The sequence below is a fragment of the Numenius arquata genome, chromosome 6 (assembly GCF_964106895.1).
Source record: "Numenius arquata chromosome 6, bNumArq3.hap1.1, whole genome shotgun sequence".
Lineage (NCBI taxonomy): Eukaryota > Metazoa > Chordata > Aves > Charadriiformes > Scolopacidae > Numenius > Numenius arquata.
The window spans coordinates 57,432,359-57,455,046 of NC_133581.1; the positions used below are offsets into that span (position 1 = coordinate 57,432,359).

The following is a 22,688-nucleotide window of genomic DNA, read 5'->3' on the forward strand; positions in this document are numbered from 1 at the left end:
CTCCCCCAGCACGGCTGGAGGCGAAGCGGGGCCGGGGCCTGCCCCGCCGGGGCGGCCCTTCCCGGCGCGGGGGCGGGCGGCGGCCCCAGCCCGCCGGCGGGCACCGGCCTCAGCCCGCCGAGCAGCGGCCCCGCCGCCGCCGGTGCCGGCTTTTTGGCATCCCTAATCGCGACTGGCCCCTGTGATTGGCTGCGCGGCTCTGACCCCGCTCGGGCTCCCGGCTGGGCGGATAAAAGGGGCCTGAGCCGGGGGCTCCCAGGCATTCCCGGAGCGGGCACCAGGGACCGCCGGCCGCAGGATGACGGGCAAAGCGGGCGCGGCGCTGGCCCCCAGCCTGCCCGGTAAGCCCAAGCCCGACGGTGCGGCCGCCGCCCCCGCCGCCCCGCCGCCGCCGCCGCCGCCTCCGCCGCCCCCCGCGGCGGGGGCCAAGCCCGGCTCCGGGCCCACCCCTCCCCGCTGCACCGGCTTCGGTATCCAGGAGATCCTGGGCTTGAACAAGGAGCCGCCGTCGCACCCTCGGGCCGCCCTGGACTCGCTGCCCGCCGGGCACCTGCTGGCGGCCCGCTCCGTGCTCAGCCCCGCCGGGGTGGGTGGCGTGGGCATGGGGCTGCTGGGGGCCGGCGGCATCCCCGGCTTCTACACCCAGCCCACCTTCCTGGAGGTGCTCTCCGACCCCCAGAGCGTCCACCTGCAGCCCCTGGCCCGGGCCCCCGGGCAGCTGGACAGCAGCCAGACGGCCAGCTCAGGTAGGCACGTCGCCGGCCCCCGGGGACCCCGCCGCGCCCCGCCAGCGCCGCCGCCCGCCCCCGGCAGCCGCCGGTACCCGCTGACCCGGCGGGAGGCCCTGTGCCCGGCGGCGGGAAGGCGATTTCGTTTCGGTTCCGAGGAGGAGGAGAAGGGCGGGCGCGCGCGACCGCATCCCTCCCCGTCCGGGGCTGCAGCCGCGGTGTGATGGCGCGGCCGGGGGCGCCCGGCCCGGAGATGCGCGGAGCCCCGGCGGAGCGGCCCCCCCGCGGGCCCGGCGGCCCCAATTCGTTGCCGGAGAATTAGAGGCCGCTCGGCATCCCTTTCCTAGACGGCAGCAGCCGCCCGCAACCCTGCCCGCAGGCCCCGTTCCCCGGCCGCCTCGGGTCCCCCCTCGGGACGTCAGGCAGCAGCTCCCGGCCCCGGGGGCAACCCCCAGCCTCCTCCCGGGGGCGGCCGGAGCCGTCCGGCGCGGTGCAGTGCCCGGTCCGGGCGATGCCCCCCGCCCCCGCCCGCAGCACGGCCCGCCGGGCAGCGCGGCTCCGGGGCCGGGCGGGTGGCGGGGAGCTGCGGGCAGGGACCGGGCTGGAGCGCGGGGCCGGCCCCAGCCGCCGCGGGGGACAGCGGCGCGCATCGAAATGCGGGTCCCGGTTCCGTTTCCCAGGCTGCTCCTTCGGGGCAAAGGCAGTGCCGGCCCTGCCCTTAACACCGCCCGGACCGGGCACCCCTGGGGAGCGGGGGGGCTGCGGTTAGACACCATCTCTTCCCGGGATTATTTTTTTTCCTTCTGGCTCCATAAACCTCAATTTTTCCCTCCCCGCTCCGGTGTTTCTGCGGGGAAGTCCGGGGTCCCCGGGCTGGGGCATGCGGCTCCGGGTGCCCGGCCGCGGGGACCGGGCTGCAGCTTCCCCGTTTTCCTACGGTTTTGTTGTGCTTGCCGGGCTCAGCATTTTAGCAGCGCGACCACAGCAGCCCCAGCAAACGACTCCGGGGGAGAGAGGGGAGAGCGAGAGCCCGGTCCCTACCCAGAGCCTTCCCTGGCGGGGCTGCATCGCCCCAAGCCGCTCGCACGGGGAGCGGCACCGGGGCCGGGACCGGGAGCAGCGTTGGGGCCGGCGCCGCGTCGGGCTGGAGGGAGCGGCCGGCGACGGGCCCCGTCCGCGGCGCGATCGCAACGAAAGCTTCGGCCGGAGCCGCCGGAGGGAGCAGAGCCGCCGGGCCCGGCCCTGCCCGGGGATCCCCGGCGGGGAGGGAGCCCCAGCCCACGGCCGCTGCCTGTCTCTCCGCAGATTCCGAGGATGTCTCCTCCAGCGACCGCAAAATGTCCAAATCCTCCCTAAACCAGAGCAAGAAACGAAAGAAGAGGCGGCACAGGTAAGCGAGCGGCCGCTACCCCGCCGGCTCCCGCCGCCCCCCCACCCGGGGCACCGGGCACCGGCAGCCCCGAGCCCCGGCGGGCCCGACCCGCTCCCGCCCCGCTCCGGCCCGGAGCGAAATACTCCTCCCGGCACCGGCCGCCGGCGAGCCCCGGCGCCCCTGCGGCTTCTCCCCCGGGCCCTTTCCTTTTTTTCTTTCTCCCCGTCCAAAATAAATCGGATTTGGGGACGTGCCTTTAGGCAGGGGGGGCATCGGCCAAAGGTGTCATTTTATTTCATTTTTCTGGCTGCGGATCCAGGTATCCCGAGCTGCAAACCTGAGCAGCCCGTGAGGATTTGGGCAGGATGCAGGTCGCTGGTGTTCAGGGGGGCAAAAAAAATCAACCTGTCCGAAACTGAAGCAGTTAAATAATCAAAACCATTCCCTGCTCCGCATAGAGCAACCTTAATATCGGCTGTCAGCAAGAGAGAATTTCTATCAATCATTTAAATATTTTATTACTTACAAATAAATGTTTTGCCAATAGATTAAATAGTTGGGAATCAGACACAGCCTGCAGAGAAGCTGAAGAAGGCTGGAGAATTGGTTAAGGAAACGAAGATCCGCTTTGGGAGATCCGGAGGGGATTTGGTTTCCCCCCGGGAACAGTCAGGGTAATACACTTTGTCTGACTTCTCCCACAGTTAAAATGGAGTTGGATTGTTTGTGCCTTATAAACAGAAACGAAAAATCCCGTGCTGAGTTCTAGTGTTGCTGTGGCCAGAGAGTCAGGACAAAGAAAGGCCAGACACCATCCACCGAGGGTGATTTAGGAATAATTAAATCAATCCTGCCACGATGCAGGAAGGATGGATTATTAAAAGATGCCCCAGTGAAAGCTTAGTAGGATGCGGGGTGGAAGGAGACCGACTATCCCAGGAGACATCCCGCTATGCGTGCAACAGGATGCTTGGGCTGGAGGGCTCATCCCAAACCCGGGGTCCCTCTCCAGGCAAATGCTCCCAGTTTGGGTATCTGGAGTAAATATGGGTTCGTTTTCTTTGTGGACCAAACGGCTGGGTGAAAAAAACACAGCAGGGGCTGGTGTACAGGTGACGGTCTGGGTGGGAGAAAGGAAACGAAATTCAGATTTGTTTTGAGTTCTAGACAGAAACAAGCCTGCAACATTTGGCTGTAGTTGTGTATTCTGTACTAAATGGTTAAAACCTCTAGTTGTACCAAGAATGGGGAGGGAGGCCAATAGTCTGTTGATATCTGCAGGGTAGAAACACCAAAAGGGAGAGTGGGTTGTGTATTGCAAAAGAGACAGGGGCTACCCAGGGGCGAGAGCTAAAAAGGGAAAACTTCGGCTGAAGGTTAGGCAAAACCCTCCCGGCGGTGAGCCTCGGGTGAGTCTTGCGGGGCTTTGGTGCCCTGGTCAGAGGAGGGTGGAGCGGAATGCTTGAAATCTAAATTGAATCAAAATTGGAATAATTTTTCCTGTGGTCCCAGAGAGACAAAAGATGCGAGTTAATGTGCCTCTGCTGTCCCTAGAGTTCACAGATTTGTCGGGACCGAAGGAAAACTGTTTGAAAAGAGAATGGATTTAGGACTGAATTTAAAGAAGGACCTGATTGCAGGCAGGTCCCTTGCATTTGCATGCTGCTTTTGTTAGTAGTGTTATCGATCCGGTGGAATCCTTTTGATTCTGAATAGCAGAGGCTATTTCTGGGATTTTCTGTTTATGCTCTCTGGAATTGTAGGGCTTTCTGAAATTCATATATATTTTAGAAAAATGCTTTTTTTTTCCTCTTTCCTTCCCACTTCTGGGAGCTACATGTTTCTTAGTTTGATAATCTATTTATGTTTACTTTGAACAAAGGCTGCAATCCGTTGGGTTTTTTTTTGCCATTGGAGTGTTGTCAGTTTTTATCGAAAATTGTGTTTTGTGTACCGGCAGTTTGGAGGGTGGGAGTTTTAACCCTCGGGGGAGTGGAAGTGGTCTGAGACCTCTCATCCATCCCCTGGAGAAGGGCTCTCATCCGTCTCGGCTTTCCAGCTGCTGATTTTTCAATCTGGTTGTCCCGAGCTGAGAACTGGCTGCGCAGAGGCGGGTTGGGCTGCTGCCCGCCCAGGGCGGTCCAGAAGGATTTCCAGAGGATAATGGGGTAATGCAAACTGGCAGAGAGCAGCTAATGGGATATAGGAGTGGAAGCAACCAGGGTAAAGGCAGAGGAATGGAGCTAGCACTGGCTATCTTGGGAAAGGACTGGTGAAAAACAGTGGGGAACAGAGTGGATAAAACCTTTGGAGGATTCAGCTGAGGACTGGGGATACTGGAGAGGCTAAGGACCAACAGCTGGGGAATGGCTCAGCACCTCTCCAGGTGCGGTGCTGAGGGCATGCTGCTTTATCTCAGCGTGACTATCAAAGGGTTAAGAAACCTCTGGATGCAAGAGGAGGAGGCGGGTGGGTTTAAGCCAGGCTGGTGGGGGGGTGTGTGATTTTGTAAGGGGGGTGAGGGATAGGGACACCTCCAGGATCCTCTCAAGAGGCAGCAGGGTCTGAGATGTAAGAACAGCTGCCATCGCTGCTGGTTGCATGTTCTCGTTTCTGGGGAGGGACAGTCTCCAGAGGGAAGTCCCTGCAAGGGAAGGTGATTTGTAACTGTTTAAAGTGCTGTCTTCTGGCATTTTCTTGTTCTCCTTTCACCCTGGCACCTGACCTTTTGTGCACAGAAACATAGGAGGTGGGGGGAAAAGCTATGCATTAGCAGGTTACCCAGATTTCTGTAGCTTCTGTGTCCATTTCTCTGGCTCTTCATCATCTTTGCTTCTTCTTCTTGTGTTTTTTGATCAAAGAGTTTTACTCCCCTCAGGACAATCTTCACATCCTACCAACTGGAGGAGCTGGAAAAGGCCTTCAACGAGGCCCACTATCCTGACGTATATGCTAGAGAGATGTTGGCCATGAAAACAGAGTTGCCAGAAGACAGGATACAGGTAACCATATCTCTTGGACTCCATTATCCTGCCCCTCTCAGCCATGTTCATCCCTCCCTGAAGAAAAGGTAGCAGCATGGGAAGGCTGATGTTGCTCTGAGTAACCTTCCTCAGGCTGTCCGCTCCCCTGCTCTCAACGGGTAGGAGGCAGATCAGCTGTTCTGGGCAGATTTGTGTTTGGTGTTTGTATGTCGACATGTGCTGCACGTGGCATGTTGTATGGGTGTTTCGGGGTGTGTGTAACAGAGGGAATCCAAAATCATTGATGGGGCACTGGTGTGCAAAGAAAGACCACAGCATTTCAAGAACTTGGTGGTATAGGCAAGAAGAGACCCTCCCAGAGACCGGGTCTGGTGGGCAGTGTGGGAAGGAAAGAACCCACCTCTGCTCCTTCGGGCGCAGGAGGATGCACAGGGATGTTGCAGGTAACTGGTACCGCTGTGGGTAGGACCACAGTGTGGGGGTGATGGGTGAATTCCAGTGAGGTGTTTGCACCATCTCTTGTACTTTCACTGCATTTGCCTCCTCAAGTGAAACTTCCCTGAAAATTTCTGGACTTATTTTTTTTTTTTAAATGATTTTTAATGCTTGGGGTTTGTTGTGCCATTGTGAGGAGGCAGAACGAGGCGGTGTGGAGTATTGCCGCTGTGTGGTGAGCCCTCCAGCAGTAAGGAGCAGCCTGAGCTGCCGGGCTGTGCCAGCACCAGCGTTTAGTGTTCATGGTGGCCAGGATGCAAGCAGTCATTACAGCCCAGAAAGCTGGAGAAGACTTACAGCCGCTGTGTACAGCATGGGAGGCACAATGTACTTGGACAGACCAAGTGTGACATTCACAAGGGTGGACTCCAGCAGCTTCTGCTGCCTCCCTTCTCCCCATGCCCTGCTCCCGTCAGGTTGCTGCAGAAGGCACAGGGCTGTAGTGGCCAAGTCTTGAACTCGTTTTGGCTGGTGCAGGTGATGTTTCTTGGCTGGCTGGGGGTTAAACCTGAGTGCCACATGGTGTTGGGAGGGTCCCGGTTTCCCTGGGTCCTCCTTCTGCTCAGTCCCTCATGCATTCCCAGTACCTGTTGATCTGTTCCTCCAGCCTCTGCTCTTTCTTTGCTGAAGAGAGGGCCCAGGAGGCTGTTCCCTTGTAGGTTTGGAAGGTAGCTCAGAGGGCACTTGGCAAGATAACACTGGTGCTGGAAGATGCTGAGAATGACCTTGGGCAGGGACAGGGAAATCCTCCCAAACAGAAGTGCAGCCCTTTTTCCCTCAGTCCTGAGCCTCTTCACCACCCTCATTCTTGTGCTCAATCAAGAGTGATGTTTTTATATGAGCAAGTTTTGCTTCTTATCCTGTTCTGCTGGCAGGACTCCTACTGACCTAAAAGCTTGTAGATAACCTGCATGCTGACAGGGTTTCCACCGGTCTTCAGACATAACAGCCCATCATCTGCAATCCTACCTGATGCATTAGAATTTTGCTCTGAGCAACAGGCCCTGATGCTTTGCCTCTGGAGAGAGTGAGCTGGATGGAGGGTCACTTCTCCACTTGTGACCCCGTAGGACATCAAGAGGGGAGAGACCTGTTGGGAGTTTAGTGTTACCTACGCCAAACATCTGATGCTGGGCTGGAAAGAAGATCCCTTGATTTCCCATAAAGGGCCTTTTCAAGGAAGAGGTTCATCTGGTTGCACAGTATATGCTGAACTGCAGAGGCACCATCTCTCTGGCCAGAGCTGAGGGCCTTCACTATGGGTGAGGCAGAGGGAGATGATGTGTCAGACAGTGCAGAGCTGGACACTGCCATGTACTGTTTAAGCATCCGGAGCATCCTTCTAGTGCTGAGACTCGGTGTTTTATCTGATTTGGAAGTGAAATAGCGGCTAACGTATCTTAGCTGTCACTGACTTGCTGCCAGCATATCATTCTGCAGATGGCTAATCAACAACTGCCTACTCTTCCTGTACTGCAGTTTTTAAACCTAGGAGTGCTCCTTACTGTGGCCCCTCTGCCTTAGAGATCAGGTTAGACTTGGACAGCAGAAGCACCGCATGGTGTGGCTGTTCTGAACACGAGCTGTTGCTAATGGCACATGTATTCCTGGAGAAAGTGCTTGTGAGCAACGCTTTTGCTCGTCATGAAAGGGGAAATCATGAGAAACAGCAGCATTTCTGTTGCATCTGTTGTGTGAGAGCATGAGCACTCTGCCAGAGTGGGCATCAGGGTCACGTAGGAGTCCCAAGCACCACTGATCTTTCTAGTGGGTCAGCACCCAATTGTCCTTAATCACATATTCTATGAAGCTTCCTTGTCCATACTTTTTTGTGTGTGTCACAAGCCATGACAAGATGATTCTCAGCCTTGGTCATGCTTCTTGATTTTTCACTTCATGTTCCTTTTCAGCTTTAGCTCCTTTTGTATGAGCCTAATTCTTTCCCCCTTGTTACAATGTTAACACTCTTTAAATAAATCTAAGCTATTTCTTCTCCTGGATGTCACTTCTGGTTTTCATCATCGCTTAAGCAAGCTGTGCAGGTCTTTTCTTAAATCATTCTTCATAAATCACACGCTAGTCTCTTAATCATGTGGTTGCTCTTCTGTGAAGCCCATCCTGCCTGTCAGGCTTCCTGGAGGTGAGGGACCACATGCCTACAGCTGCACACTGGGTGTGTTCACCCCAGTTCAGCTGGAGTCCTTGCAGAAACAGCCTGGTCTACATGTTTCCATATTTATTTCTTTCTATTTATCTAATTCAGTCACTTCAAGCTTTTTTTAGGCAGATTTTTTTTTTTCCTCAGGATTTTCCCTTCAGTGTTCTGGGTTTCATATGGCATTTTATTAACTTTGGCTATCAAGCATAATAATGGCCCTACCGGCTCTGGCACTGGCAAGAGGTGGATGTTAGAGAAGAGTATGAGAACAGAGCAGCTATCTAGTGATACTTACCGACCACTTCGACAGCCTCCTGGGATTTTGAACGTATGTAAATATCTTAATATCCCGCAGCAAGAAGTTCTGCAGCAGAGCTGCACAAGTGAAGTAAATCTTGTTTTGAATCTGTTAGCATCATTTAATGCCCTTTGGAAGAGACAGCTGATAATGAATCTTTATTCCCTTCTTCATAATGTTTATAATTTCAAGTCATCTTTCTTTTTTTTTCCCTGCATGTGTTTCTAACTGCTAAAGGGAACTCTATATTTTTGCATTTTCATTGTAGCTTGCAGTTCCCCCCATCTTTCAACATTGTTCTCTCCCTCTTGTAGGTCATTAATGAAAGCGTTTTCTAAGATTGTTGTGATCATCACATGCTGTAGACTTTCACAGCATTTCTTGTGGGTTCCCACTGGATCCACACCTAAGAGTGATATCTACCCCTTATTTTCATTCATGGAATTATTTCTCAGGAGGTAGTAGTCAAAGAGAAAGTAAATCACCTATGAAATTCAATATGAAAGTGAAATTCAAAGACTGCAGTTGAGAAAATGATGTATAGGAACTTCTTGCATGTAAAACCTCCAGCAGAACACTACAAATAGCCATCAGAGGCCAAGAAAGTTATTGGTTTGAGAAGACATTGAATTCAGGAAAAAATATTCAAATCCTCCAGTTAAAGAAAAGATGAACATGGTTTTTTTTTTCAAGGCAGCACTCTTTCACATGGCATGCATCTTCCTCCCGTATTGAGGTGGCTGCTCCTGGAGGGAGTGTGAGCATCCTCCCATTGGGCAACATGGGAAAAAAATTTAATTTTCCTAGTGAGACACTTTGCACAAGTCAGACCAGATGTCACTGTGGCCATTTTGCAAGATACTTGAAAAAGACTAGGTTAACCAATGCATTTGGAGAGTTGAAGTGCCGCTATTAGAATAAACCCAGACCATTCTGTAAAATCCAGGTAAGGTAAGTAGATTCCCATGGGGAAGTATATCCTTAACAGACAACTTGAAGTATTCAAAATGGCCTCAAGCTGACAAATATTCTGACACCTGACTTAAATCAGTGTGTTTCTCATAACAGATACTCTTAAGTGTAGACTTTAGTTCTATTTAGATTTTAGAAGTTACCCCTATTGAATTTATTATTATGTGACAGTTCCAAACTTTAAACACCAGTATCTATAATATTAAAGTTCAGTACCACTTTGATTTGGGATTATTGAAATGACTGCATATGTTTGTCGTTACAGTGTGTCTCCTACTGATCAAACAAATCGATTAATCAGTCCAGTATTTCCAAAAAATAAGATCCTGATTGCCATTGTGGGGACACTAGATTCACTTTTTAAGGGAATTAATCAATTAAAAAAGAGAGTAAAAGTGCTAAAAATTGTCAGTTCTTGTTGTTAAATGATTGTATGGTAATTATGTGGATTAAGAATTTTTGGACAAATAAAATTGCTCATGTAAGCAAAAGGAACCCCAAGGAGGTGCTAGTGCCATGTGTGAGGGATGGGGATAGTCTGTATATTCAGCAAGCTTTGTCAGGCAGCTAAGAGGTCTATTTTGGCTAAAAACAAAACAATGCCAACTAAAACTCTAACTGAAAATATATTGTTTTAGCTGATATCAGATTAACACTTTGTGATTTCAGTATCGCTGTGTAGCCCTTTAGGAGTTGAACGGGGATGGTGAAATCAGGGGGGGTGGTCATTTGGAGGGAAGCATTCATACCAATAGTAATTTTCCAGAACAAGACACTTACTTCAGTTCTGCAAAACTGTTCTGTATTGAGAGGTGAATCTAATTTGGAAAGGCCTGAGGAACCTGTGTTGCGCTGAGCAGGAGCTCAGGAGTGAACCCATGGAGTCCCCTCAAGAAACATGATAGGAAGTATGAAGGAAAAATTGGCTTTATGCAGCCTTAGCCTGGCTTCTCCCCCTCCGCCAGCTTTTCCTGCTCGCTGCAGAGTTGAATTGTGGTCCTAACCCTGGGGTATATGTGGAATGGGGCTGATTACTCCATGCAGTTGCTGACCTTTCCTGAATCTGTGCCTGGAATGGCCACCGAAGAGATTTCTTAGTGCGACAGAAAGTAGTGGTGGTGGTGGTTTTTCTAAGCTTATGCTTGTTACTGTTACTCTCATTAAGTGAGGACCTGTATATTCTTGCTAGAACTTTGGGTGACTCTTACACTTAGGAGAGAAAGGCCAGCGTGAGGCATAGTGCCAGCGGGTTCCCACCTGTATCTCTGTACAGCACATTCGTGGAGATCATGTTGCTGGAGGGAAATTACTAGAGGGATTAGGGTGGTTGGAGGTAGATCACCAAGGTGATGGAGAAGCTGAAAAGTGTTGCTGCTGTGTGAGCCAGCCATTTCAATATCTTAATTTTTTTTTAAGAACCCTGCAAACCCTGCAAGAAGTTAATAATGAAATAGAGTTGAGCAGTTAGTGCTGGCTACCTTTGCCAATAATTCCTGAGCGCTGGGGCAGGCCACGGCAGAGTGATATCAGAGGAGTGTCATTAACTTCCCGTATGCTTTTAGAAATGCAGGAAGTGTACAAGTGAGAGTAATAAAACTAATCAAACTTACTGGCTTGGTGAGAATATTATTATGAGTGTTTCTCGTGGCGTATGGTGCATCTCTGCCTCCATGTCTTTAATTGGTATGTGAGGAGTTCATCCACTTTGCTGCCTCTTCAATAACATGCTTGTTTAGTTGATCTAAATTCATATTAATTTCCATTTTTCAATTAAGAGTTGTTTAATTTGGCCCTTTCTGTAATGGAGTGTTTTCATTACCCTTTATCTATGGCCCGTTTTCAGTCCATGTGCTAGAACTTCGTTTACAAGTTAATTACCAGAGCTGCAAACAGAGGGGCTGGGTGATGAGCGAGAGCAAGGGCCCAGTCAAGTCTTCCCAAAGGGCTTACTGTCTGAAAAATCTCACTCCGTGTGCCTGTGGACAGAGGAAGAAAATGCGGCAGGAGACAGGAAGGAAAGCAGAGAGCCGGGCACATCTCTTCAGCTTGCTGCAAAGTGGGGACTCTCCTGCTCGTTGCTGGACCATGAAGGTTACTTGCCCAGCTTGTGGGATGTGCCCCACTGCAGTGAGGCTGTAGGTGCAGTTTAAAAGGTATTTTTTAGTGCAGAGATGGAGGTACAGATTTACGAATATTTTGTATACCCAGGTACTGCTTTATCCCTCGATGTTGAGTCCCTGAGTTGCTTCAGCCACTGACCCATTTTCTAAATGGGACAGAAAAACAAATAAAACCAAACTTGCCTGTCCTTGCCTTCTGCTCTGTTCCTTGCGAAATGTTTATGGCTGTCACGGCGTAAGGGACAGTGTGATTTTGGTGTGTTCCTCCACAGTATCAGGAGGGAAATGGGGCTTTGCAATGACAGCTCCTTCCTTGTTCTCTCCATGGTTTGGAGACACTATCACTGAGAGTCAGATACTTTCAGTGTGGGGGCACTTAAGCTCCCTGCGAGAGGAAAGACAGGCAGGCAATAAAATACACCATAGCCCGTGGCTGTGGAGTGCCTTGGCAAAGCCTTTCCCCATCATGGCCAGGAGAATGAGGAATGGCTTTGCAGGCCTGATGCCAGGCTGTGACAACTCTTCCCCGCATTTATCCCCCTATTTTCTTAACAACAGTAGGCTAAGGGTAACACTTCTCAGAGTTAGTTTAGGCACTGCAGTTCCTTGATCACTTAAGCTCTTCTGGAAATGCTACCCTAAGTCCCTGTGCTGGGAACACTTGCCTTCACTCCTTTTAATGATAAACTTTCTTTTCTCTCTTCTAGTACCACTGCAGTTTTTCACAACTGATTTTTTAAAACAATAATTGGTCAGCCCACCAAGTTCAATAGATAATTCCCCTCCAGCCTTAGGATGTCTGGCAGAGGGATCAGCTTGTGGTTGCATGTTCAGGTTTTCCTTTAATGACCCTTTATTATAAAGTTTTCCTCCTTTCCTGACTTTGAATAGAGATTTTTTTAACAGTTCAATAACACAAGCACTTTAGAGACACGGTTAATTTACTCTCCCCTTTATTTCTTAATGGATCTATTTTTCTCTGTAGTGTTTATCTTTTACCCTGATAGATCTCAACAAGTTCTTCTGAGTCTTTTCTGGCAGCACGAACCTCCTCTGCCTGCCTTTTCATTGCCCTTCTTTGTGGGTGTTCTGTGAGCCAGGTTTTGCACTGGCCTTTGCAGTGTTGAGTAGTCCTCAACAGACGTACAGATGACCCTCATCTCCTCACGCGTGAGGCTGGCAGGTCCTGCTGTGGAGCAGAAAAGAGGAACTGAGTTGGAGAACACACTGTTACTGCAATATCCTACAGCAAAGGTGGCTTCCAGAAACCACCTTCATCAGAGGCTGTGAGAAAGCATGAGGTGCTCTCCTGTCTACTCTGAGTGGCATTGCCCTGGGAGCAGCAAGAGATGTTCAGTTTAGGACCTGTCTGGTGTCAGAAGTTTGCTCCTTACTTTCTGTTTCAGTGGGTTTCTGTTCAAAGGCAGGGCTGAAACTTTGGCTGGTAGCTATTAGAGCTTTCAGCTGCATCTTTCTCTCCAAATTCACAGCAAGGGAATGCAAGCGAAACATTGCTTATACCTGGTCACCTTCCTGTGACTTATATAAAGGCCCATGTTGCACATTCATAAACGTGGGTATTATGTCTCCTCCCTGGTCTAGAAGTAAGAGGCTGGGTCCTCAGAGGGAGGCTGAGCTGCAGGTGTTGTTGGGACGTTTCTCCTCCGACTACCCTGACTCGCCTTGCTCTGACGTGAAGGTGATAATATGGTGTGTCCCCTGCATGTTCACAGAGCGCATTGCATATGGATGTTTATGAAGACCGATGCCAAGGTTTCCTCTGTGCCAGAGCAGTGTTAGTGGGGGAAAAGGAGGCAAAATGAAGTTATACAGGCAGGGCAGCAGCTTGGTTAATGGAGCCAGGCATTGTGAGCACCCAAAGGGTGGATGTGCAGTATCACCCTTTGTGACAACGATAAATGTCTCCCTGGGTTTGTGTGGACTAGGACGATGGGTGCACTCTTGCCAGCTTTCCTGTGACTGTCATGCACCCACGATCCTGATTTTTTTCCTGTTTTTCAGTCAGCTTGTTAGGAAAAGAGGAATTTGGGAGTTTATCTGCCATGTCCCAGCATCTGGCAGCCTACATGGAGCCGTAGCTCCAGCTAAGCTGCTGGTCAGCTGGCATCATGGTCTGGCCATGACGAAGTCAATGTCTCAGGGATGCATTTGCTGTGCAGATGTGTTGCACACATGAGTGTTTGCTGGACCACTGATCTCACTATACCTACCATGCACATCGTGTGCACATTTGTTTCCTTTGGGGAAGATGGGAGCCCTGCGCCTGATGAAGTTCTCCACTTTTTGAAGGTTACAAGTGAGAAAACACATCGCCGCCACATGAGGTGTCGAGGCCAGGTGAAAACCCCAGATATGCCAGGGGGGGACAGTTTAGGACATGTTCCCTGGTCAAGAGGGATTTTACAGCTGTGCCTGCACAAGTCAGATAAATTGCAACAAGTAGCTATACTTGGTCCATGCAGTGCTTTTAAGAGCAGGATTCAGGATCCCGGCCAGCGGGACCAGTGGCATGGTAATAGCATGCAGATTTTTGCTGCGTGCCATATTAAGCCCGTATTCAATGTGTGCCCTGTGCTGGTTTAGCTGAGAGGTGACCCAAGCTTGGATGAACCATCATATCTTCACTCAAGAGGGATGTGTACAATCTCATAGCTCATCTCAGTACATCTGGTAGGACCTGTTAGCAGAGTGGGTCGGACACAAGCGCAGCTATTACCAGGAAAGGCTCTTGCCAAGCTGTGTATGGGAATTGCTCTTTCTAATGTGAGATTAGAAAGCTCTTTCCCAGTGTTTAGTAAGAGGAGGGGTGATGAGTCCTGTGATCAGCCATGCAGCCCATGTGCAACCTTTACTGCTCTCATTTAACTTCATACCCACTTTACACCAGCCGTAGAAAGTGATGTCACCATAAACAGTGTCAATAATTTTGACATTACATTTGAAAAGACAGCAATAAACTGTTTCCAGGCTTACACAAGTGGTGCGGTCTCCACCAGCAGCCTGGGGACAGGAAGCTTTCCTGGGGTGATTGCTACAGGGGAGGGATTTGGAGAAGCCCCAGGACCCAGTCAGACCTTACACACTTGTGGCAATTCATTATAGAGCCCCAAGGCCCTGAGTGTGGATGGGGGCATGCTCCAAGGAAGATATGAAGCTCTTCTTTGCAGTGCTCACATTCTCAGGTTGGGCCCAGCCAGGGCCCATGCCCACTGGTTGATACAAGAGTGAGGAAATTGCTATTTTTTCAGAGGAGGTTTTCATTTTGACTACTCTCATTGTAGAGTCCTGGGTTGGAAAGGAAGAAGGTAGAAAGGAAGACATGTAGTTGTCAGGAGGAACTGAGCGCTGAAACGGCAGCAGGGCCCAGGAGTGGAGGTGAGCTGGAGGTGTTCTCTGGTCTACAGTTGGACCCACCAAAGGGCTTCAGGTGGGAAATGACAGGTATGCCACTGGGCATAATTTTCGGAGCAACTACAGGGTGTTGGTATAGATGTCTGGATGTTACCCATGGCAGTAAATGCCACAAAGGGAAGAGGTCTGGAGGATGACGGTGAGAAGTTCAGCTTCTGCATGGTTCAGCCTGAAATAGCTGGATCCCTAGAAGAAGAGCGTGGTGCTGGATGGACATGAGTGTGTTGGGTCAGAAAGCCATCAGCACCATCATGTCAGGTGGGACCATGACAGGGGATTACAACCCAAGGCAACGTCACAGGAGAAGTCCAGAAAGTTCCCGGGCTTCCTGGCTGGGCAGGAGGTGGTTTCTCTGCTGTGTCCTCTCTTGAAGAGCTCAGTATCGGAAGTGGCTTCTTTGCAGGGATCATACAGAGTGACAGTTTGGCTCCCCGAAGCTGGAGGTTTGCACCAGGGGAATTGTCAGAGAGAAAAGAAGATATGCCTGTTAGTCCATGGGTGGGGGACATGATGGTCTCAGCGTTGCTGCTGGGGGGACTTGGGATTTTGCCCCTTGCCTTAGTTGCTGGTTTGCCAATAGCCGTGTGTGGCTGCTCCCCGCAGCCTGGCAAAGGCATGTGCCGGTGGGGCGAGCGCTGGTGTCTGTGTCTGTGCATGTGTGGCCGAGCATTTGCCTGTGGCCATCTAGTGGACACTTCAGCATGCACTGCTTCGGGCTGGGACCATCTTGTGCTCCATAAAGCTTGTTACTTGAAAGACCCCTGTTGAAATGCTCTGGTCAACGGCAGTATGTGAGATCTGGCGAAGCAAAAATTCCCCATTATCTAGCCTGGAATTTTCCTTTAAGAGATGATGCAGGCTTGAGCAGGGAAAATAACACTTTTTTACTAGAAAGACAAAAAAGGCCACTACCAATTCTCCCGCCTGTGTCCCTCAGCCTGGAAAGTAGCAGCCAAGACAATGAGTGTAACCAGTGAAAATGTTATGTTGAAACAATACAGAAACAATGGACAGTAACACCCTAGATGCCTTAAAATATCCCTTTGCTAATTCAGATTCCTGGCTCACGGCCAACCTCAGGGAGATTTCTCTCTCCAGCAGACAATGTTTCAGGAGCTGATTAGGTAAACAAACTAACTAATATGATGAATACAGATAACAAGGACACATTGAGTCTCACGTCCCTTTGCAAAATGAGAGATTCCTCCTACTACAATTTGCTCTTCTGCATCATCAATAATCCGAAGCATCGGTCATCATTTGTGATTCAGAGGAGGAAACTGGCAAGAATAACCTTGCCCGTCTTGACTCTGAAACGCTGCAACCTTGCGGCCGAGCACAGGGTGCCTCCAGTTTTACTGCCTTGGGGCAGTGGGCACCAAGGGTGAGAATCAGATGATGATTAAGGTTAGAAACACCCCCTTTTATAAGGTTTTGCAGTACTGCTCATTTTGGTAGGAGGGCCTCAGAAGAACAGACACATGGAACAAGGCTCCACGAGATGACACTGAAGGTGCTGGTGTTTGCTGCTGTCTTGGTTCATAGGCTGTGGCTGCTCTTGGAGGAGACAGTGTCCATGTGACGTGCCCAGTGGGGTGAGAGAGATGAAAGCCAGTGAGAAGGAAGGTGTGTGGCACACAGCCACGTCAATAAAGCATTTCACAAAGTTGAGCTAATCTGCCTGATGGGAAGGGGCAAGAAGAAACATGGGCAAACCTAAATGTTGCTTGAAGCAGACTGAATTTTACAGAGCCGGAAGAAGTTGTAGAGTAGGTATCTCCAAGCAAAGACAACAAGCAGCCAAAGAAGACACGGAATACCAAAATGGCGAGTAAATGTAAGGGTGAAACCCTGTCCAGGAACAGTGAGATGCCAATAATAAATAACTGCATACTTGGAAGTTGTGGATGATGTACCAACACAGCCAAAAATACCTCAGAATTGCTAAAACTGGTGTGTAATTCAGCTCCAAATCAAGGTACAGGAGAAGTTTTGTAACATGTCAAAAAATTTGAAGAAAGCAGTGACATCTCCCAGAAGAAAGTCCCACTAATGGAGCCATCCGGATGAGGGAAAAATCCTGAGGATGGGCCACGGGGAATAATTCTGCTGATCTGGAATGGCATGGGGGCTGCCATTGCCATGCTGGAGCTCTTCCCTCCATGCTCCTCAGGATGGGCTTGTGGCAGAGGTGCTGCGCTGGGGTCTGATCCCAGCAATGGTCAGTATTGAGCACTGCTGGTTTCACTCGACTTCATGCCTGAGATGAAGATATGGATCCTGGTATGAAAGCAAGTCCTCCAGATTTCTGTTTTGCTAGAAATTCTGGGATTTCAAACTTCCTTTTTTCCTAGTCAAAACCAAGAGGAAATTCCCATCAGATGACAAAAATTGGTTTAGGAAATCTCAGAATGATCTCACTGAGGTGTTGATGTCATTTTGATTTTTCCCATTTGGCTTTAAAGCATAGTTTTTGCATGTCGTAGGTGGCTGAGATTAAAATAGAGCATTCAGAAGAAAGCCATAGATAATTTTGATTACACTTCCAGTGGCCGGACACAGTTTTTCTTGTGTGATTGAATCAGCATTTTTTGATTGAAATTTTTCCACTGGCTCTAGTCAAAATCAGGCTGCCAGCTGGCAAAGCTTCTGCTGGCTCCAGCATTTGCGTGGCCTTGCCGTGGGAGAGGGGATGCTCCAGGGCAGGAGGTTTAGTGGCAGCAGGCAGCGCTGGGGCAGGCTGAGACCTGGCCGGAGAGAAGGGCAGGGGAGCATGAGGCTGGGGGAAGATGTTTGGGACATCAAGGCAGGACGGGGGGGAAAGGGAGAGGTGGTAAAAGCATCAGAGAAGAGGCACCTGGATAAAAGAGGATTGAGGAGAGTTTAAAAAGATGTCCACTTGGTACTTGATGGAAAAACCTGTTCCTGGCTTAGATTCCATCTGTGGCAACTGGTGACAAAACAGCTGTTCAGAGCCAAGCCCTGCAAGCACCCTGGGTACATGGAAGGGTGTTGCTGCAGCCCCAAGCCAAGGCAGATTTGCAGGAATTTCTCCCTGAAGCCAAGGGAGACAGAGAGGAGCTCTGGGGTGAGGGATATAACTGTACTGGTTTATCCAGGGCAGAACAGACAGGATCCCTCTCCTGGCCCCAGTGGGTCAAGCTGCCTGCCACAGCATGGAGGTGGCGGGGGTGGCTGCCCCGCCGCCCTGGTCTGGTGGGTGAGGAGAAACCACAGGGGTTTGTGCTGAGGCTGGAGAGGGAATGAGCCAGTATCCTCCAGCTCTGCCGTCAGGGCTGTGGGAGTGGGAGGAGCACTGGGCTGGAGTGAGAGACCCTGCCAGCATCCTGCTGACTGCACCACCGAGTGCACCCCTGTGTCACGCAGGCATGGAGGACCCACAGAGAGAGGAAGCTGTGCGCTCCTGAGGGTCCTTGCTCAGGCCCCAGTGGATTCATAGCCACCCATGGTCCAGGGGTTACATATCGGCAGTATGAAAGTGTAAATCAGACTGTTTATCATGCAGAGGAGGTGGCATGTGTGGCGAAACAGCCCGGCCGTAAAATCCCCTCTGACATGCACAGAGTATCTTCTGCTGGGAGTAGCTGGGATCACAGCCGCTGGGACCACCACCCCACTCACCCGGCAGAGCTCCCTGCGGGGCCAGGCCAGCCGGGCTCCCAGGAACAGCCAAGGCTGGCTGTCACCAGTGCTAGCAAGCCAACCACCTACCCTGCAGCTCTGTCCCCAGAAGGTTTCCCTGCTGGGCAGTTCCCCTCCGCACAGGTAGATGAGGCGAGCTTGCCTTGCCTTCTGAGAGCCATCACTCCACGGCATCAGTCTCGTGGTCCCCACGGCAGAGCTGGGGGTCTGCCCCAGTCCCCCAGGGCTCCCCACTGCAGCCTGAGCTCCCCCATGGCTGTGGGCAGTGGGGACAAGAGAGGGTTAAGCTGTCAGCACTGTAATGTTAAACAGGTGTCAAAGGCACCTCCATATATCTGCAGATTGAAATCAAATTCTTTGCAGTATAAAAAGATAAATTACCCAGGCGATTCCCGCCTCATCCCACTCATCAGGCCAGCGCCAGACGGCAAGCAATTTTTTTTTTTAATGTGCTAACGACCTAATCAAGCAATCAAGTCGGAGAAGATTGCGGAGTGACCCCGAGCATCCATCTGCCAGCGAGACCCCGCCATTCATTTCCATTCTGCCGTGTACTTTCCGGGAAAGGGAGGGAAAAAAATAGAAAAGAAAAAAAAATCCTAAACAAATTAACACCCAATTTTCTGTGAGTCTAATTAGTTAAATGAGGAGGTGTTTGGGGTGTCCACGGGGAGGGAGGGGCTGCCTCTCGGAGAGGGGCCTGGTAACTCCATGGCATTAATTAGCGCAGGTCAATGGCGTGGTTCCCTGGGGACCAGCTGCTTTAATTTCCCGTGATATTTCAGTGCCTGAGGCCCATCGATTCAAACTGAAATTAACTTATTTTTCAATCAGGCCTGGGCTGCCCCTGGGGCTGACTCTTCCTTTGCCTCCTTCTGAATAGACCTCGAGCAATTTTTCATCTAAAGCTGATGCCTCTGCTCGGCGGGAAGGGAGGGGAGCCAGGGAGGGAGGAGGGCGAGGGAGACAAGAGGAATGGAAATCGGAGAGAGAGCGCTAATAGATTTCTGTGAGCATCCCGCCCCCCCTCAACCCCCCCGCCACTGCTGCCTGCCTCTCTGCTCGCTGCCCCCCAGGTCACAGCTCAGAGATTATTCTGCCAATTTTCTGAGAAGATGAGGGGCTTTTCAAACTGGGAATTCAGGACGAAGCACACAGATCAGCTTCCCCCTTCTCCCGCCTCTCCAGAGCATCCACCCCCAACCCAGCCCTCCCTGCAGGCACCGCTACCTGCAGCCCTGCACCGCAGCTCAGACACCCAGTAAATAATGAAAGAAAATCCCAGGCACGAGAGCCAAAAGCCACTAGAAAAAGATGCTGCGATGGCAAATTAATTACATCCTGCGGAGAGGGATGGGACTTGCTCTTACACTTGGCCCTCGCCTCTCCTGCAAGGGAGGGAGGGAGAGATACCCAGCGGCTGCTGCATGGGGGAAGAGGTCACAGTGCTTTCGGGATGAGCATCCACATGTCTACCTTCATCCTGCTGCACAAGCACACGTGTGTTCCCGTGTGGGAAGGGGACTGACACACTTTCTCCGCCCTCCAAAAAAACCCATATTCCTTCTTGTCACTCCCCCCCAGGTTTGGTTCCAGAACCGCCGGGCCAAATGGCGAAAGAGGGAGAAGTGCTGGGGCAGGAGCAGCGTGATGGCTGAGTACGGGCTCTACGGTGCCATGGTGCGTCACTCCATCCCCCTGCCCGAGTCTATCCTCAAGTCTGCCAAGGATGGCATCATGGAGTCCTGTGCCCCATGGCTCCTGGGTAAGAGAGCAGCCGCCTTCATGGGGGATGGCGAGTGGGTTGAGACAAAGCCGGGGGATGTGAGAAAAAAACCAGACCTGTGTTGAAAACATGGGTGGAAGGCAGAGGGGCAAGGTCCCCTCACCCTGCTGCCCTCCGCCCTGCCATCCTCAATGGCCCTCATCAATAAGACCTGACCACTCATCCCAAATGCATGTTGGTCCTTAGATCCTGACCTGCAGGATCTGCCTGGGGCAGGAATTTGTCCCCCATGCTCAGGCTGATGTTAGCCTTTGACTCCTGTGGCATGAGCATCCCTCGTGCCCAGCCCTGGAGCAGGGGCTCCAACGCTTGCCCAAATCAGATCATCCCACTCTGACTCAGCCAGCCCCGTGATGCTTTGTGGGGTGTCGGGACCCACAAATGCGCTCTCCTTGCCCCAAGTCCCAGGGGAAACATGCTGCTGCCTCCTCCTGCTCTCGACACCTGGGGGAGGTATATTTCTGCCTGGTTTCGCTTGGTTTTCTGTGCAGACATGGAGGTAGCAGCTACCTTACCACGCTCCTGCTCTTTGCTTCCTGCTTTCTGACCTTTGAGGCTGGTTCTGCCCCAAAACTAGTGTCTGGCATCTTGACGACGGGCTGTCCTGTCCTTCTATCTGTGTGCAGCTGAGAGAGGCAGAGGGGTGGGCTGTGTGAGGAGTGGGTTGATACAAGAATGGGGCAATGGGGGATCTCCCTCCCCAGCCTTGGTGAAGCTCAGGCAATTGTACTGCTGTCTGAGACCCTTGTCCCCATGCGGGGACAAGCTAGCTTTAGGTTCACAGAGAGAAATGAAGGGGAGACTAATTATAGACCTTTGCGGGCAGCCCCGAGGCCACGGAGCTGCCTTGCCTGGGGCTGCCCTCGCGCGGGGGCCAGGGCGAGCGGCTCGCCGTGACTGCTGCGTGGAGCGAGGGTTTCTGCTTTTCCTTAATTCTGGCCTCTCTTTATCTTTGCTGTTTTCAGTTCAAGATGGCTTTCCCATGCCCAGGCGCTTTTCTAAACCCGAATACCAACAATTCTTTTTAGGGATGCACAAAAAGTCTCTGGAGGCAGCGGCTGAGGCGGGGAGGAAGACGGAGGTGGAGCGCCAGGCCCTGCCCAAGCTTGACAAGGGTGACAAGGAAGAGAGGGGCCCGGATCCCAAAACCACCATTTCCCAGGAGGAACTGAGAGAAAACAGCATTGCCGCCCTCAGGGCCAAAGCTCAGGAGCACAGCACCAAAGTCCTGGGGACCATCACGGGGGACGCCCCGGCCCCGGGCAGGAAGCCGGAGACAGGGGAGGAGGCGGCAGCAGCAGAGGATGAGAGACAGACGGAGAAGCTGAACTCGTCGCAGAAGGAGGAGAAGCTGATCTAGGGGGGGAGAAGAGGTGGCGGAAGCCAGCCCCAACAGACACTGTGTCCTCCGGAGGCTGCATTGCCCCTCAGACTGCCAGACCCCCCCAGCCGCCCCTGCCCAGGGAGCAGGGCCCTGGTCTCCGTGTTTGGGGTTGCCTGGCAGGGGTGCCCCCCACTTGCCCCCCTCGAACATATCCCTGCCCCTCGCTCCTTCACCCCGCTGGGCTTTCCTCAACCCCCCCAACCCCTTCCTTTTGGGGGACTGGGAAGTGTCCCATCATCGTCACCACCCAAAAGGACACCGAGGCTCTGGGTCCCTCCAGCCTCGTGACGAGCTCTGGGGTGCCCTCCTCCTGCTCCAGCCTCAGACCCCATCTGCCATCTTGGAGTGAGCCCGTTCCCTGCCACCATGCCCCTCCTTGGTGCAGGTGTCTCCCCAGTGCTGCCTGGGCTCCTTCCACTGGCACCCCATTCCACCATGTCCCAGGCAGACCCACCACCTTCCCCTGGCTGACACCTCTGCCCCTGGCCCAGGCCGCAGTGGGACAAGGCCATGGCAGTGTCTGCATGAAATGGCGACTCTCCATCCAGGGTGGTTTGCACCTTCCACCCATCTCCCCCTGCCCGGCACTGGGGTCTGCTGGAAAGGGGCTGAAGCTTTATAGGGGTTGAGTTTTGCCTCCATTTGGCAGGAAGAGGCAGGTTTAACCCACGGATGCGACACCCTGGTCCCATCTGGCACCTTGAGGTGGCCCCAGCCCACGTCGCTGGCTCCCTTAGGGCTGGCCACCACAGCTGGGTCTAACTGCCCCAAACACCAAAGTCCTGCAGCCTGTGGAGGGTCCGAACGGTGAATTTGTTTACTGAATACATTATTCCAGGGGAGACAACAACATCTGCCCAATGTATTTATTGAATTAAATTTGTCCAGCTTGCCCTCTGAGTGTTAAAGGGAATGACAGCCATGCACATCCACCCTGATACACCCCATAACGTGTACATATGTCTCCCAGCCAGCCCCACATGAGCACACACAGACCCACGCAGCCAAACCTGCTCCGTGGTACCATCACCTTCCCATCCCGGTAAGGCGCTATTCCCCTCCCCGAAAGCCGTAGGACAGTGACTTCCAGGCGACCCTTTCTGTCCTGCTTTCAGCTGTGAGCACCCTTTCCCCAGAGCTACTGTATTTTCTTCCGTCAAAGGTTCAGCCCCTCCATCCAGCCCCCTGTTTGTCTTTGTCCCCTGGTCTTTTGACGTGTTAGATGATAGCCCATGGTGTGTAAATAATGTATATACAGTGAGAAAAGAATTCAGTATTGAGGTGTTTGAGATATGG

The 22,688-nt window shown here is 52.1% G+C and overlaps 1 protein-coding gene across 1 annotated transcript; it reads left to right on the plus strand.

The window, feature by feature from the left end:
* The first annotated feature begins 298 nt into the window (after positions 1-298).
* VSX2 (visual system homeobox 2) lies at positions 299-21,368 on the plus strand. Its single transcript, XM_074149837.1, has 5 exons — positions 299-746; positions 2,034-2,118; positions 4,979-5,102; positions 19,807-19,987; positions 21,037-21,368. Exons 1-5 carry the CDS (start codon positions 299-301, stop codon positions 21,366-21,368), a joined length of 1,170 nt encoding a protein of 389 aa, XP_074005938.1.
* The last annotated feature ends 1,320 nt before the right edge of the window (positions 21,369-22,688 follow it).

Excerpts from the sequence above, each read along its gene's own strand:
- VSX2 (XM_074149837.1), top strand. The coding sequence starts at position 299 with ATGACGGGCAAAGCGGGCGCGGCGCTGGCCCCCAGCCTGCCCGGTAAG. Across the intron at positions 2,119-4,978 it reads CGAAAGAAGAGGCGGCACAG|GACAATCTTCACATCCTACC; the intron begins GTAAGCGAGCGG and ends TACTCCCCTCAG. Across the intron at positions 19,988-21,036 it reads CTGTGCCCCATGGCTCCTGG|GGATGCACAAAAAGTCTCTG; the intron begins GTAAGAGAGCAG and ends AATTCTTTTTAG.